At 44.0% G+C, this 12,982-nt stretch overlaps 1 protein-coding gene across 5 annotated transcripts in view; it reads right to left on the bottom strand.

Annotated features, from left to right (window-relative positions):
- Nucleotides 1-3,488: 3,488 nt before the first annotated feature.
- Rcan2 (regulator of calcineurin 2) overlaps nt 3,489-12,982 on the bottom strand; it is a 238,165-nt gene continuing 228,671 nt past the window's right edge. For all 5 annotated transcript variants that reach the window (NM_001357742.1, NM_207649.1, NM_001286653.1 and 2 more), the window contains one exon: nt 3,489-6,032. In NM_001357742.1, the coding sequence (NP_001344671.1) occupies nt 5,872-6,032 (161 nt within the window). In that variant the 3' untranslated portion in view covers nt 3,489-5,871. The remainder of the gene's footprint in view (nt 6,033-12,982) is intronic.

Below are 12,982 nucleotides of genomic sequence, written 5' to 3'. Positions count from 1 at the left end.
ACCCATCATCCTTTATAATCTGTTCTTGTGACTTGAGGAGGGGGAAAAAAAGTCTCCAATTTTCTCAGACACTCTCTGTTAACAGTGGATGCTGAGAATCCAGTCTTGAGTAGGTAAGTGGGTCCAGCCCCTCCCCAACCCCCACCCCTGCTGCCCCAACACATACCATAGAGCATCTATATGTTTAGAATTCCAGCTTTGGGAAAAGAAATCTCTCCCATTTGTGCCAAGATTCATCTGATGAAGGGAATCACGTAATCTTCCTGAAGAAAACTCTCCTAATTGTGATGAAAATGAATTCCAAGATGCTCTAACTTAGCCAGACAATCTTGGATCCCTCTTTACTCTGTCTACCTCCTGTGAGAACATGCTTAGCCTCGATCCTGTGTCTCAGCCATACTGACAACATCCTAGAGGTTATTCAAATATGACCAGTCTTTCCTCTGCCTCCCATAATGCTCCTTTCTTCAGTACTTCCATAGTTCATTTGGCTTTTTTTTTTTTCAAGTCACTTGCACAATTAGTGTTGTCAGCTTCCCAGAATCTGGAATCACTCAGAAGATCAGTCTCCCAGCAGATGGTTTAGCCTCTAGGTACGCCTATGAGGGATTAAACTGCTTAGGTTAACTGCAAAGGGTTTCACACTGAAACCTTAGGCAGCACCATTCCCTAAGCTTTGGTCCTGCATTGAATAAAAGGGAAAACTAGTTTTTAAAAAAAAAACCCAGGTATCCATTGCCCTCTGCTTCTTGCTGGGACTGCAACATGGTTGGGTTCCTCTAGCTCCTGCTACTGTGACCCCTGCAATGATGGTCTCCAATTTCTAATTGTGAACCCACATATGCTCATCCTCACTAAGTGGCTTTTGTCAGGGCATTGCACAGGAAGGAGATGAAGGCACAGGGCATCTTCTCAGCCTCGCTGCCATGGGCCTCCGCTTCTGAGCTTCTGCTTTCAGAGTGAGCCGTCAGTGGTTTGCACTGTACTTCATGGTCAGAATTTGGGGCATGTGTCTATTTCTTGTGCTGTCCCCACACAAGTGTCCATTCTCTGAAAATGAATGGTAAGTCATTCAATTCACTGAAAGCTAAGCATAAGATAGGCAGTGTAAGGGCCCCCTGGGTAAATAGTGTCTCTGGGATTACAGTCTGGACTTCCTATTAAAGCATACTCTTGTCTTTAAATGAATAATTTGTACATGAAATGGCTGGGAAACATTTCCAGTGTGAAGATCTTCCTTCGTAGCCCCTGTTTACAACCAGTGGTCTGCTCTTTCTCATTCTGATGATGGTTTGATTTTGGCTGAAGATAGCTTTCTTGGTATATCATTTGTTGAATAAATTTTATGTATGGAGATTCAAATCAAGAATGTATGCAGTCCTCTAGACAGTTCCCACATGTTCCTGCTCTGTTAACACCCTCTCAAAGGCAACCCTATTGTAATTCCTATCAATATAGTTCTTCTTAAAAAATATTTCTAGGTATGTATATGATGTGTTTTGGTGAACAAGCACACTAATGTCATGGACCACACATCTGGATGTCAGAGGATGACCTTTGTTGGCCTTCCTTGACTTTCATGATATTTTTGAGGCAGGGTCTCTCTTACTGTCTGCTACTGTACTGTGTATTCCAGTCTAGCTAGTCCAGAGGCTACTGGGGGAATTGTCCTGCTTCCACCTTCCACTTTGTGTTTGATTGGGATTACAGATGTGCACCACAGTGTCCAGATTTTGCATGGGTTCTAGGATTCAAGAGTTCTTGACAAATTTTTAACCCGATGAGCTATTTTCTTGGCCCTTTAGCATGCTTCTCAACTCCCTAACTGGAACAATATGTTAAATACTCAGTAATTTATATATATGTACATATATATGTATATAAACACATATATATGTATATATTACACTTGTGTGCAAGAATATATATTTATAAATATAATTTACATTTAAGTTATATAAAAAGTATACCTATATGTATATATACATATACATATATAACTTTGAAATATATTTATGCTCTTACTTGCATCAGGTTTTTTTATGTATGCATTCAACACTTGAAGGACATATGAGTTGTATAACGTTAATAGCTCCTGGTCACTCTTCTCTGGGCCTTGTACATATTTTTATATTGATATGAGAGCTTTCCTCTATGTGCTTCAGAGTGCAAGAGCTTTAGCCAGGCATGCCCATGGTGCTGTTAGCTACTGCCCAAGCATTCTCAGATGATCACTGTGTCTTCTTCATGCGGGCCTCTTCTGCTGCCTTCCCAGGACTCCCTAGTTCTGCACACTTCACTGCTGCTAGAGGCCAGGTATGTTCACCTTTGAGGTTTCTTCTTGACTGACAAGAGGTGAGGTGGAGCACCTTTGACTGTTTATGGGCCTTCAGATAGTTAAGGCACATGGATCTATGTGAATTGCCCGATGTAGGTTAATCATCAAAAAGAAAGTATTGTATGTCTTTTACAACTGGCTTTTAGAGCAGCAATTCTCAACTTGTGGGTTTTGACCCCCTAAAGAACATTGGAAAAATACAGATATTTATATTATGATTCATAACAGTAGCAAAATTACACTTAGGAAGTAACAATGAAAATAATTTTATGGTTAGGTGTCACCAAGACATGAAGACATGTATTAAAGGGTCGCAGTGTTAGAGAGGTTGAGAACCATTGCTTGGCTGTGAGTTATTTAACTCCTCCATGTGTATCGGCTCTAACCTTAATGATTTCCAGAAAGCAAACCTTTTATATTTCACGAGCATTTCTTTTATTGTTTAAGGGCTCTCTATCAGAGGGCTTCCTGTTAGTGTTTTTAAAGAACATAGTGGGAAGGTGTTAAAAAATGTTCTTAGTCCTGAACACAGGGACCCCAATGGAGGAGCTAGAGAAAGTACCCAAGGAGCTGAAGGGGTCTGCAACCCCATAGGTGGAACAACAATATGAATAGCCAGTACACCCAGAGCTCGTGGCTCTAGCTTCATATGTAGCAGAAGATGGCCTAGTCGGCCATCATTGGGAAGAGAGGCCCCTTGGTCTTGCAAACTTTATATGCCCCCGTGCAGGGGAATGCCAGGGCCAGGAAGTGGGAGTGGGTGGGTTGGGGAGCAGGGTGGGGGGGGAGGTATAGAGGACTTTCGGGATAGCATTTGGGATGCAAATGAAGAAAATATCTAATTTTTAAAAAGGTGTTCTTAGCACACTTGAAATGCCTTTTGGAATCAGTATGGTTGAACTTGACAGTAAAATAACCTTCTGAGCCCCCTTAATGAGAAGCCAACCCATCTTTCCAGGCTTGGCTTAAATAACTTCTTCATGGGAATGCTATTACCAGCTTCCCTCCTAGTTCATTAGGAAGAATATCATTGGGTTAGCTCCATACGTTGGTTACCCTTCAGAAAACTCCAAGCTGGCTTGCACTCCCCCACCTCCCCAGCCTCAGGGATCCTTAGTCCAGGCAGACAAGTCAGAAATGATGCCACACAGACAGTCATTCACCAGATATATTTGAACTCTAAGCTCTTTGAGCTGTACACGTGCACAAATGATTCAGTTGGTGGAAACCTTCCCCTTCCCCTCCATTTAAAAACGTTTCAAACTTAAAAGAGCGCTAAAGAGGTTTGCATAATGAGCATCATGGAAGTGTCCAGGTGACTTTCTCGATGCTGGGAGGTCCCGTGGCTTCCCCATTCCTTCTGGGGAAAGCTCCCCCTCCCCCGTCCCCATGCTCAATCTAGCGCGAGAACCCCTTGATCTGTAGCAGGTTAACGTCAACAGATGGCAATACAGTTTACTAAGACTAATCATCTGGGCCGTCTAGAACACTGAGTTCTTAAGGACTATGCAAGGTAGTCACACTCAACTTTTACTAAATTAGACATTTCTGCTATCATTGTTTGGAAGCGCAAATTATTTCCCAGACTTTCATTTTGTTTCTCTCTCTCTCTCTCTCTCTCTCTCTCTCTCTCTCTCTCTCTCTCTCTCCTGCATCCTGAAAGTTAATGTGGATTAGAAGGTCAGCCCCTGGTAGTTGACTGTTGTAATCAATCCATCTATACAACCGATTTCACTGTTTCTGCCACGAGAGGGCATCATCTCGCCACTATTTCTAGTCTTTCCATGGCCAATTTAAAAAAAAGAAAACAAAACCTTCCACAACAAAGGAAAGTCAAAGCCTTTGCTTACTGTGTACACTCCTCAGATCTGATTTTGAAAAGACGACTTGTTTTCCCCATGGAAACTTAGGATTCCACAAGCAATACTGTCCTCGGTCTCAATCGTACTGTACCGTGTCCGGCACTATATTGCTATATTTCACAGTAGAACGGACTTTTAATTTTCTGAATGATCAGTCTAGGTTTGAAGTTTCTGCGGAAACTAACATACACCTTAATCAAAAAACCACAATTATCCCCCCATCAGGTGGCTGTGTTAGTGTTCTTGTGTGTTACTCCGAGGCTTAGGCCATGAAAGTCCTTGCCTGTTGTGTGGTAAATGGTATTTGCATCCAAAGTTACTAGTTAATGAACAGGAATAGATGAGGCTTGACACATGGAGCAGAAAGTATGGTTCTGCAGGTGTATCTTCTGTAATGCACTTTGGGCTAGAGATATACAAAAGTCACACATAACAAAAACAAGGAACTTTTGAGCGCATGGGCATTGGATGAATGGGAAGGGCATCCGTTTACCCATCATCCTTTGTGCTCTGAAATGCTCAGCTGTATACATTTCTTGGATTTAGCGTCACCCAAGTTGCTTATAACTGATACTTGGATCTTTGTTTGGAAACAGGTGGTTTGGACAGCAAAGGTTGGCTAGTCAGTTATCTATTGGCATGAGACATTGCTGTTCCCTTTTACAACTTAGCACGAACCGCAATAGCATGTAATAGTATCAGGTTATCTACATTAGAATCAGAATGCATTCAGAAGCAACACAGGTATGATGTCATTAAGCAGCTAATGGTTGAACAATCACTAAATAAAAAACATCCAGATTTTAAAAGCACAGCTCAAACATCTGTACAAATATACAAAGGGGTAGGGGACAGTCATTCAGACACTATGAGATTTTATAATAAATAGGTTTGTCTGAAATCGGTCTCTGTCACTTGGACAAGCCTCCCCAGTAACACTGGGTAGACCTCTGTGGTAGTGATGTTCAACATCTTTGGGGCCATGCTCAATTTTACCTCCAGGAATTTGGCCAGAGTTATATGATGTAATTGACTCAAACTAATAATGATTCCCAGACTTATTGAGCTGAATGGTGCTGCGGATGCCCCTTGTCTATACAGGACAGGGCTGGGATACCACAAGTTGGGGCATACCCTCAAAATCATCAAAATCAATGCTGGTGATCGTGCATGTCCTGGGAATGTCGGGATGCAGAGGACTGGGTGAGACCAGATAGGGGGATCTCATGCAGTCAAAGCCAAGTTTACTTATGGTCCTATATAAGTGGCCAGGAAAAAAACATCACACACACACACACACACACACACACACACACACACACAGGACTGAACTGGAGCAGCTCACAAACAACATAAAGGCTCTTCATTACCGATGTCTCTGGCTTGGATCAACATGAAAGAACAGAGATATGGGCTGTACTGATTATTTAATAAGAAAATACTACCCTCTATCTAGAACTTTCTAAGTGATGGATTGTAGTTAATGGGTAGGAGTTGATTGGGAGACATATCACCTTTGCCTAGCCCTTTTGTCCGAGAGGCTTAATTACAAGGAAGGATTCGCAAACAACCAAACACCCAGGGACTTAAAGGCAATTAATTGTTTGGACAAACAACAAGGGGGGGGGCGGGAAGCATGATAAGAGGAGATGCATGTTATCATGGACGTGCTCAGTTGGACACGGAGGGTGGCAGGCCGGGACGCCGGGTCTGGATGATTTTTGGCTTTGGGGAAGTCTTTGGGTCCTCCTCCTCCTCCATGTCGCTGTCACACACATGCACCACGACGCTCGGTGTAGACTCAGTTCCAGCGTGCAGCTCATATTTCTCTCCTGAAAAGCAAGAGACATTGGCTGAGAAAAGGGACAGAGGTTTGTTGTTTGGTTGGTTGGGGTTTTTTTTTTTTTTGTCTATTTGTTGTTGTTTGTTGTTGTTTTGTTTTGTTGCTGTTTTGAGACAGGGTCTCTCTGTGTAGCTCCAGCTGTCCTTTAACTCACTCTGCAGACTAGCCTGGCCTCAATCACAGAGATCAACCTGCCTATGCTTCCTAAGTGCTGGGATTAAAGGCATGAGCCTGGCTGAAGGTGTTTTTAAATTCATTTTCTCATATATTACATCCTGACCACAGTTTCCTCTCCCCCACTCTCTCCCTGCATTTCCCCCACCTACCCCTCCATTTCTCTTCAGAAAAGGGCAGGCCTTCCATGGATATCAACCAAAGAGCATGTCAAATAAGACTAGACACCTCCCCTCGAATTAAGGCTGAACAAGGCAATTCAGTAGTAGGAAAAAGATCAAGAGAGTCAGAGATAGCCCCTGCTCCCACTGTTAGGAGTTCTACAAGAAGACCAAGCTTTACAACTATAACACATACCTAGGTCAGACTCATGCAGGCTCCCTAGTTGTCAGTTCTGTTTCTCTGAGCCCCTGTGAGCCTAAGTTAGTTGATTCTTTGGGTTTTCCTGTGGTGTCCTTGACCCCTCTGGTTCCTTTTGTCCTTCCTCTCCCTCAGGAAAGAGTCTTAAAAGCTGCTTTAGTAAGGTTTGCAAAGGAAATAGGTCAAACATGTTTTGGTGCATTGGGAAGCCTGCGATCTGACATCAGATGGAATAAGGCCTGTCTGTCATTGTGTCCTAGCTAACATCTATCAAATATTCAACTGCCATCTGTCCACTATCAACTAGCCAACCACAAATAAGCCATTTAACCTTTCTCAGGACAGCAAGCACTGTAATGCTCTGGCTCCTCAGTGCCCTCCAAAAGCTCAGGTTGCCATGCCCTTGGACATGAGAGAACATTCAAGAGCTGAAGCATCACAGAAGGAAGTTAGACCATTGAGGATATGCTCCTGAAGGTGATGATCAGACCCCGGCCCTCTTCTCTCTCCTTTTTTGCTTCCTGACCTCCATGAGGTAAGTGGGTCTGCCTTCTCCATCATGGTTCTGTAGAAAGATTCTCTTATCAATATCACTCGTCAATAAATAAGCTGACGGCTAATGAGCTGAGGCAGAAATAGGGGGTGAGGCACTGGCAGGAAGAGAGGGGATTCTGGAAAATAGTAGGAAATGAAAGAGAGACACAGGGGAGAGCCAAGAGAGATGAGATTCAAGACCAAGAAGATGGGCGTAAACCAGCATGCAGATACTGAGGAGATTCTAAGGAAGAAGTGGGCTGGGACTAAAGAAGAGGTAACTAACCACATAGACATAGAATAGTTTAAATGGGCTAAATAAGTTACGAGCTAGTCAGGGAATGAGCCAAAGCTTATGGCCTAGAAATAATAATAATAATAATAATAATAATAATAATAATAATAATAATAATAAATGTCTTAAAGTTGTTATTGATGGGGACTAAAGGACCAAAAGGAAAAAACAGATTTAAAAATTACTTTTACATGGTTCCCTCCTGACAACTGTGCTTCACAGCACCAAGTGAGCATGGACCAAAGGCTCTGAAGCCATAAGCCCAAATCAACTTCATTGACTGATTAGTTTAGGTGTCTTGTCTCAGTGACAGAGAGCTGACTAACACAGCCAGTTAGTCAGACCTGTTACTGTTTGATCCCAGGACTTGCTGCTAATGGCTGAGTAATCTTGAGTCAAACATGTTTTGGCAGAGATAGTCTTTAAATTCTCCTCCAGATGTATGATTCACACAACCACAGCTCTGGGGTATAATAGGCATGGATTATTGCTTGTCCGGAATCTTCAGTGGTTAGTGAGTGACTGGTTGGTGATCATTAAGGCCATAATCCCAAGAGTCTTTCATTCTCTCTCTCTGTCTCTCTCTGTCTCTCTCTCTGTCTCTCTCTCTGTCTCTCTGTCTCTCTCTCTCTCTCTGTCTCTCTCTCTCTGTCCCTCTCTCTGTGTCTCTCTCTCTGTCTCTGTCTCTCTCTCTCTCTCTCCCTCGCCCCCCTCTCTCCCTCTCACTGTCTCTTTGGCTTGGGGGTACATAGGTATATAGATATGCATATGTGTACATGAGCATATGCAGCCTAGAGGACATTCATAGATATTGTCCCTCTTGCACATCCACCTTTGGCTGTTGTTTGTGGTGGTTTGAATATGCTTGGCCCAATGAGTGGCACTATTAGGAGGGGCGGCTTTGTTGGAGGAAGTATGTCACTGTGGGGGTGGGCAAAGAGACCTTCCTCCTAACCATGTAAGAGCCACTCTTCTAGCAGCCTTCAGATGAAGATATAGAACTCTCAGCTCCTCCTGCACCATGCTTGGCTGGACATTGCCATGCTCCTGTCTTGATAATGGACTGAACCTCTGAACCTGTAAGCCAGTCCCAATTAAATGTTGTCCTTATAAAAATTGCCTCTGGTTCCCTGTTTTACAATCAAGTCACTCCCTGGCATCTATATGTCTTCATTTCACCTCAGTAGGTATTTCTTGAGCCTCTCCCATGGTCTTCCCCATTGCTGAATGCACAGTGTAGTCAAACAACATTTGTGCCTTAACAGCATAGACCAGTAGAAGCAACACAATCTCCATGTACAAGAGAAGGTGGGTCTACAGCCTGTACTGTCTCCATAACTGTTAGCATCTCCATCTTCCCCTGAAACCTCACTCCTTACAGCCCATCCTTCAGGACTCAACAGAGAAAGGACTTCTAAAGGTAGTATCTTCTAGATTGTATCTTGGTGACCAACTCCCCAAGTCTCACCAAGTTCAGATGTCCTTGAACTAGTCAAGAAGATTCTGTGTCACCTCTCAGCAGTCTTTTCCTGAATTCACCCACTCTCCGTGTGCTTTGTCAGAGTGACTTACCAGTTCTCGCCTAATCATGGTGTCTATATTCTTACACTCGGCCTATCTGCTGCTATTATTTGGAACCATCTCACCTCTCTCTAAGAGTTCCTTAAATCTTGCCTTCCTACAAGGATCACAACCTAGAAACCACCCTGCCCAGGAATCGTGCCTGCTGTCCTAGGTCTGTAATGTGAGCCTCTACTTGATGATTAGAACGAGTATTGTTAGTCCCCATGACAGGGTGTCAGCCATTTGTGGTTCTGTCCACACACTGGTAATCGAACAGGAGCGGAACAGAAAACTTGCAAGCTAAAGACTTGAATGTTGGAGGCTGACATTGAAAACGGGGACCCTGGATGATGTAGTAGGTATCAAAGCTCTTCCAAGTGATGCTGGGAAGGATGGCCATACTGCTTAGTCACTGTTATTCGTTGAACTGTCCCCCTAAAAGGAATTGAAGTCCTAACCTTGAGTACTTGTGAATGTGACTGCACTTGATCATAGGGTCTCTTTAGAGATGGCCACGTGAAGATGAGGTCATTAAGTCCATAGCCTTAGAAAAAAGGATGAGGTTGGGTAAACACACAGAAACTCACACAGAGTGAATAAATGCCACATGAAGAACGGGTCTATGTTGTCCAATGCCAGGTTATGACCAGAAGCTAGGAAAGAGGCAGGAACAGGTCCTTCCCTAACACATTCAGAGAGAGAGAGAGAGAGAGAGTATCGCCCTGTACACACCTTGATCTTGGAACCTCCAGAAATGCATGCCAACAAGTCTTGTTACAGATGTCATTCACATTATGGTGCTTTGTTATACATCCTGGCAAACGAATACAGATCAACTCTGCTTTTTATTCAGAGTCAAAAAAAGTTTTATTCCTTTTAGAGATGTGCACAGGTGTGTTTGCATGCACGTGCATGCTTGCTTGTTCCTGTAGGCTCAGGTGTGAAGATCACAAGACAGCCTTGGGGATTCGTTCTTATTTAGTTCCTCATCTGAGAGAGGGCTGGGCCATGAGTGCTTGGGATCCCCTCATTTATAGCTTCCATCTTGGCATAGGAACGGTAGGACTAGGGACATACCCTAGCGTCTCTGGCTTTCCGTGGGCTCCAGATATCTGAACTCAGGCCCTCCTATTTGCATGGCCAGTGCTTTGCTCACTCAACGGTCTCCTCAGTCTACAAGGCAGGAAGCTCTTTATGAGATCCTCTGTCAGCATCCCCATCAGCATCCCACTGTGTCCAGTAGGAACTTTCATGGAAGTGACTGGTCCAGGAAAACAGAGTATTATGGCTCCTAAGTGCACAGGAAGCAAAAGCAATAGAAGCAGGGAGAGGAGTCACTCTGCAGTGCATAGAGACTCTGTGAGTTACGGTTGCTGAAATTGCAGATAGGACTGGTGTAAGTATTAGACCCCTGGTCCAAGTTAGTTGATAAGGACCAGTCAGCATGCTGCCCCTGTTTGTACCATACTATGTGACAATCTGGATGGAAAGTAAACCTTAATCCAGCAAGGGAGTAACCCCCTTTGAAATCACTGTAGACATCTTGTGACCCATTTAATGTTGTGTTAAATAAGTTGGATTAAGTGGAGTTTATCACCATGGTGGTGTTTTTTTGTTTTGTTTTGTTTTTTCTAATTTATTTCTTTTTAAGATCAAAGCTCTAAGGCAGAAGAGGATACTTGGGTACTGCTAATGAGAGGAACCCTCTTGGAGCCAGTTTTATCTGCAGGGTGCAGAAGATGATGGTTCAGTGCAGCTTGAGGGCATCTCTGAGCACTGGTTCTTGGAGGGAGAACTTACTAGAAGTGCTTGCTAACCAACAAACCCCAGTGGTGTCAGCAACCCTGCTGACGCTGATCTAATGGAGGTGTGTAATGCTTGTGTGTGCTTTTGTGTGTGTGTGTGTGTGTGTGTGTGTGTGTGTGTGTGTGTGAGAGAGAGAGAGAGAGAGAGAGAGAGAGAGAGAGAGAGAGAGAGAGAGAGAGAGAGAGAGAGAAATCGCATAAAAGCATGAATGTGAAGGTCATGAAACCTAAGGCTGGTGTGGGTGAGAGCTGTGATACAGGCCAGCATGAACATACACCCTGGCCTTTTACTCGTCTTTTTGGAAGACAGCTATCCTTGTTGGAGAGATCACATTTTGTAACCCAGGCTGTCCTAGAATTCACTATGTAGCCCAGGCTGTCCTAGAACTCACTGTATAACCCAGGCTAGCCTGGAACTCACTATGTAATCAGGCTGTCCTTGAACTTGTAACCCTTCTGTCCCAGTCTCTGAAGTGGTGGTATTTCTAGCATACTCTACCATTCCTGGCTTCCTTTTCCTTTTTTCCTTCCCCTCCCTTTCTTCCATCTCTAATTCCTTCTTTCCTCCCATCTTCCATTCCCACTTTCTGCTTTCCTTCCTTTCTCTTTCCATGCCTTCCCCATCCCTTCTCTTCTTCCCGTTCTCCTTTCTTCTTTTTCCTTCCCCACCCCTTCACAACTGCAGTGAAGCACACAAGGAAAGCTAGCCTTTGTTAGGTCTTTTCTTTACCTTGGCTAATATAAAGGGGCACTCCTTCCAAGGCACCACCTGCCTCCCCCTCCCCCACATCTCATTCACACCTCTGGCATGGAGGAAGAAGAACCCAGAATGAGACTGAGTAGCAGTTTGGCCCCCTCTGGTGCAGCCTCTTCATGTGGGGTGCAAAAGCATCTTCAGTTATGTTAATCAAGTCAGGCTGCACATTAGTAAGGGATGTTTTCTGGCTGTGGTCCCATTAAGGCTGACATCTCATTGTGCTATTTTGGGAAACTTTGTTACTATCAAAATTCCACAAAGCTTAACATCTGCTGAGTACCTACAAACTAAAAAGAAATAGCCTTAGCTTTACTGGATTGGATTTTTCTTTTTTTGGCTTCTCTTTCCCCTCGGGCTTCAGCTAATTCTTCCATCATGAGGGTTGACGTCAATACTGTCACTATTCAAAGGGAACAACTGGGCTTAGTTGGGGACAAAGAGCTTGTGTCAAGCCTTTTCCACCCAGGGTGGAGACAATCTTGGCCATGGTGCAGTGAGGACAGGACATTCAGACCAGTTCCTTTTATGGGACAAGGAAAGCATTCATCTGTCACCTGCTTGCTCCCTTGTCTGCGTTAGATTGTCCTGTCCCCTGTGTGCAGAAAGGAGGCCAGGGCCAAAAGCCTTCAAAAATGCACCAGTCAGGGTTTTCCCTTGAGCTATGCTGAGACACATGAAAAACTATCTAGTGTGGGCAAGAGTCTAATGCTCATTCAGGCCTCAGACACTGACTGAGGCTTGGCTACTGTTCAAAGAGATGCCCAACTTCTGTCCTCTAGCTTCTTGAGTGGGTGGGATCAGGTTGGTGACAATGTCTTGGTTCCTGTGGTAAGAAGGAGGGACTGTATTGCAGGCAAGATGCCTCCCACCTGTAATGAGCAGGGTCCTGAAAGGGTCCTGGGTGGTAGTGCCTTCCAATGTAATTGACACAGGGGGGTGGCCATAAGGCCACTTTTGACTCTAGGCAGTGACTGAGCCCCTCCTGCATTTTTCTCTAGACTTCCTCACTGAGATTATAGTTTGTAAACACCAGCGTCTTACAGAGATGCAATGGCAAGAAGATGGTGCAGACATTAAAACAAGAGTCAAAGCTATATAGATTTTAATACGTAGGGAGAAAAAATAATAACCCTTTTTGAATTAATGAAGGGAAGAAGAAACCCTCCTGAGACTTCAGCACTTGGGGACCAGGCCCTAACATATGCCCTGATGGGGAACAGATAGAATCTCTGCTTCAGGGACTTCCCAATGGCAATTTAACATGTAGATGCTTTGTTCCTTAGCACCTCCTGCTGTTCTGGAAGATTCTTACTTGTTCACACTGATGCCCTTATCAGAGGCCTCATATTGACCGCTTGACATCTTCCTAAATACACACTCATGCTCACATCTCTAAGATGGGATCTTTCTATCACCCTTCCAGGCATCTCCGTGAAAATCCTTAGAGCCAG

The sequence above is a fragment of the Mus musculus genome, chromosome 17 (genome assembly GCF_000001635.26).
Source record: "Mus musculus strain C57BL/6J chromosome 17, GRCm38.p6 C57BL/6J".
NCBI lineage: Eukaryota > Metazoa > Chordata > Mammalia > Rodentia > Muridae > Mus > Mus musculus.
The sequence above is the reverse complement of the archived record's forward strand: the minus strand, read 5'-3'. Positions and strand labels throughout refer to the sequence as shown.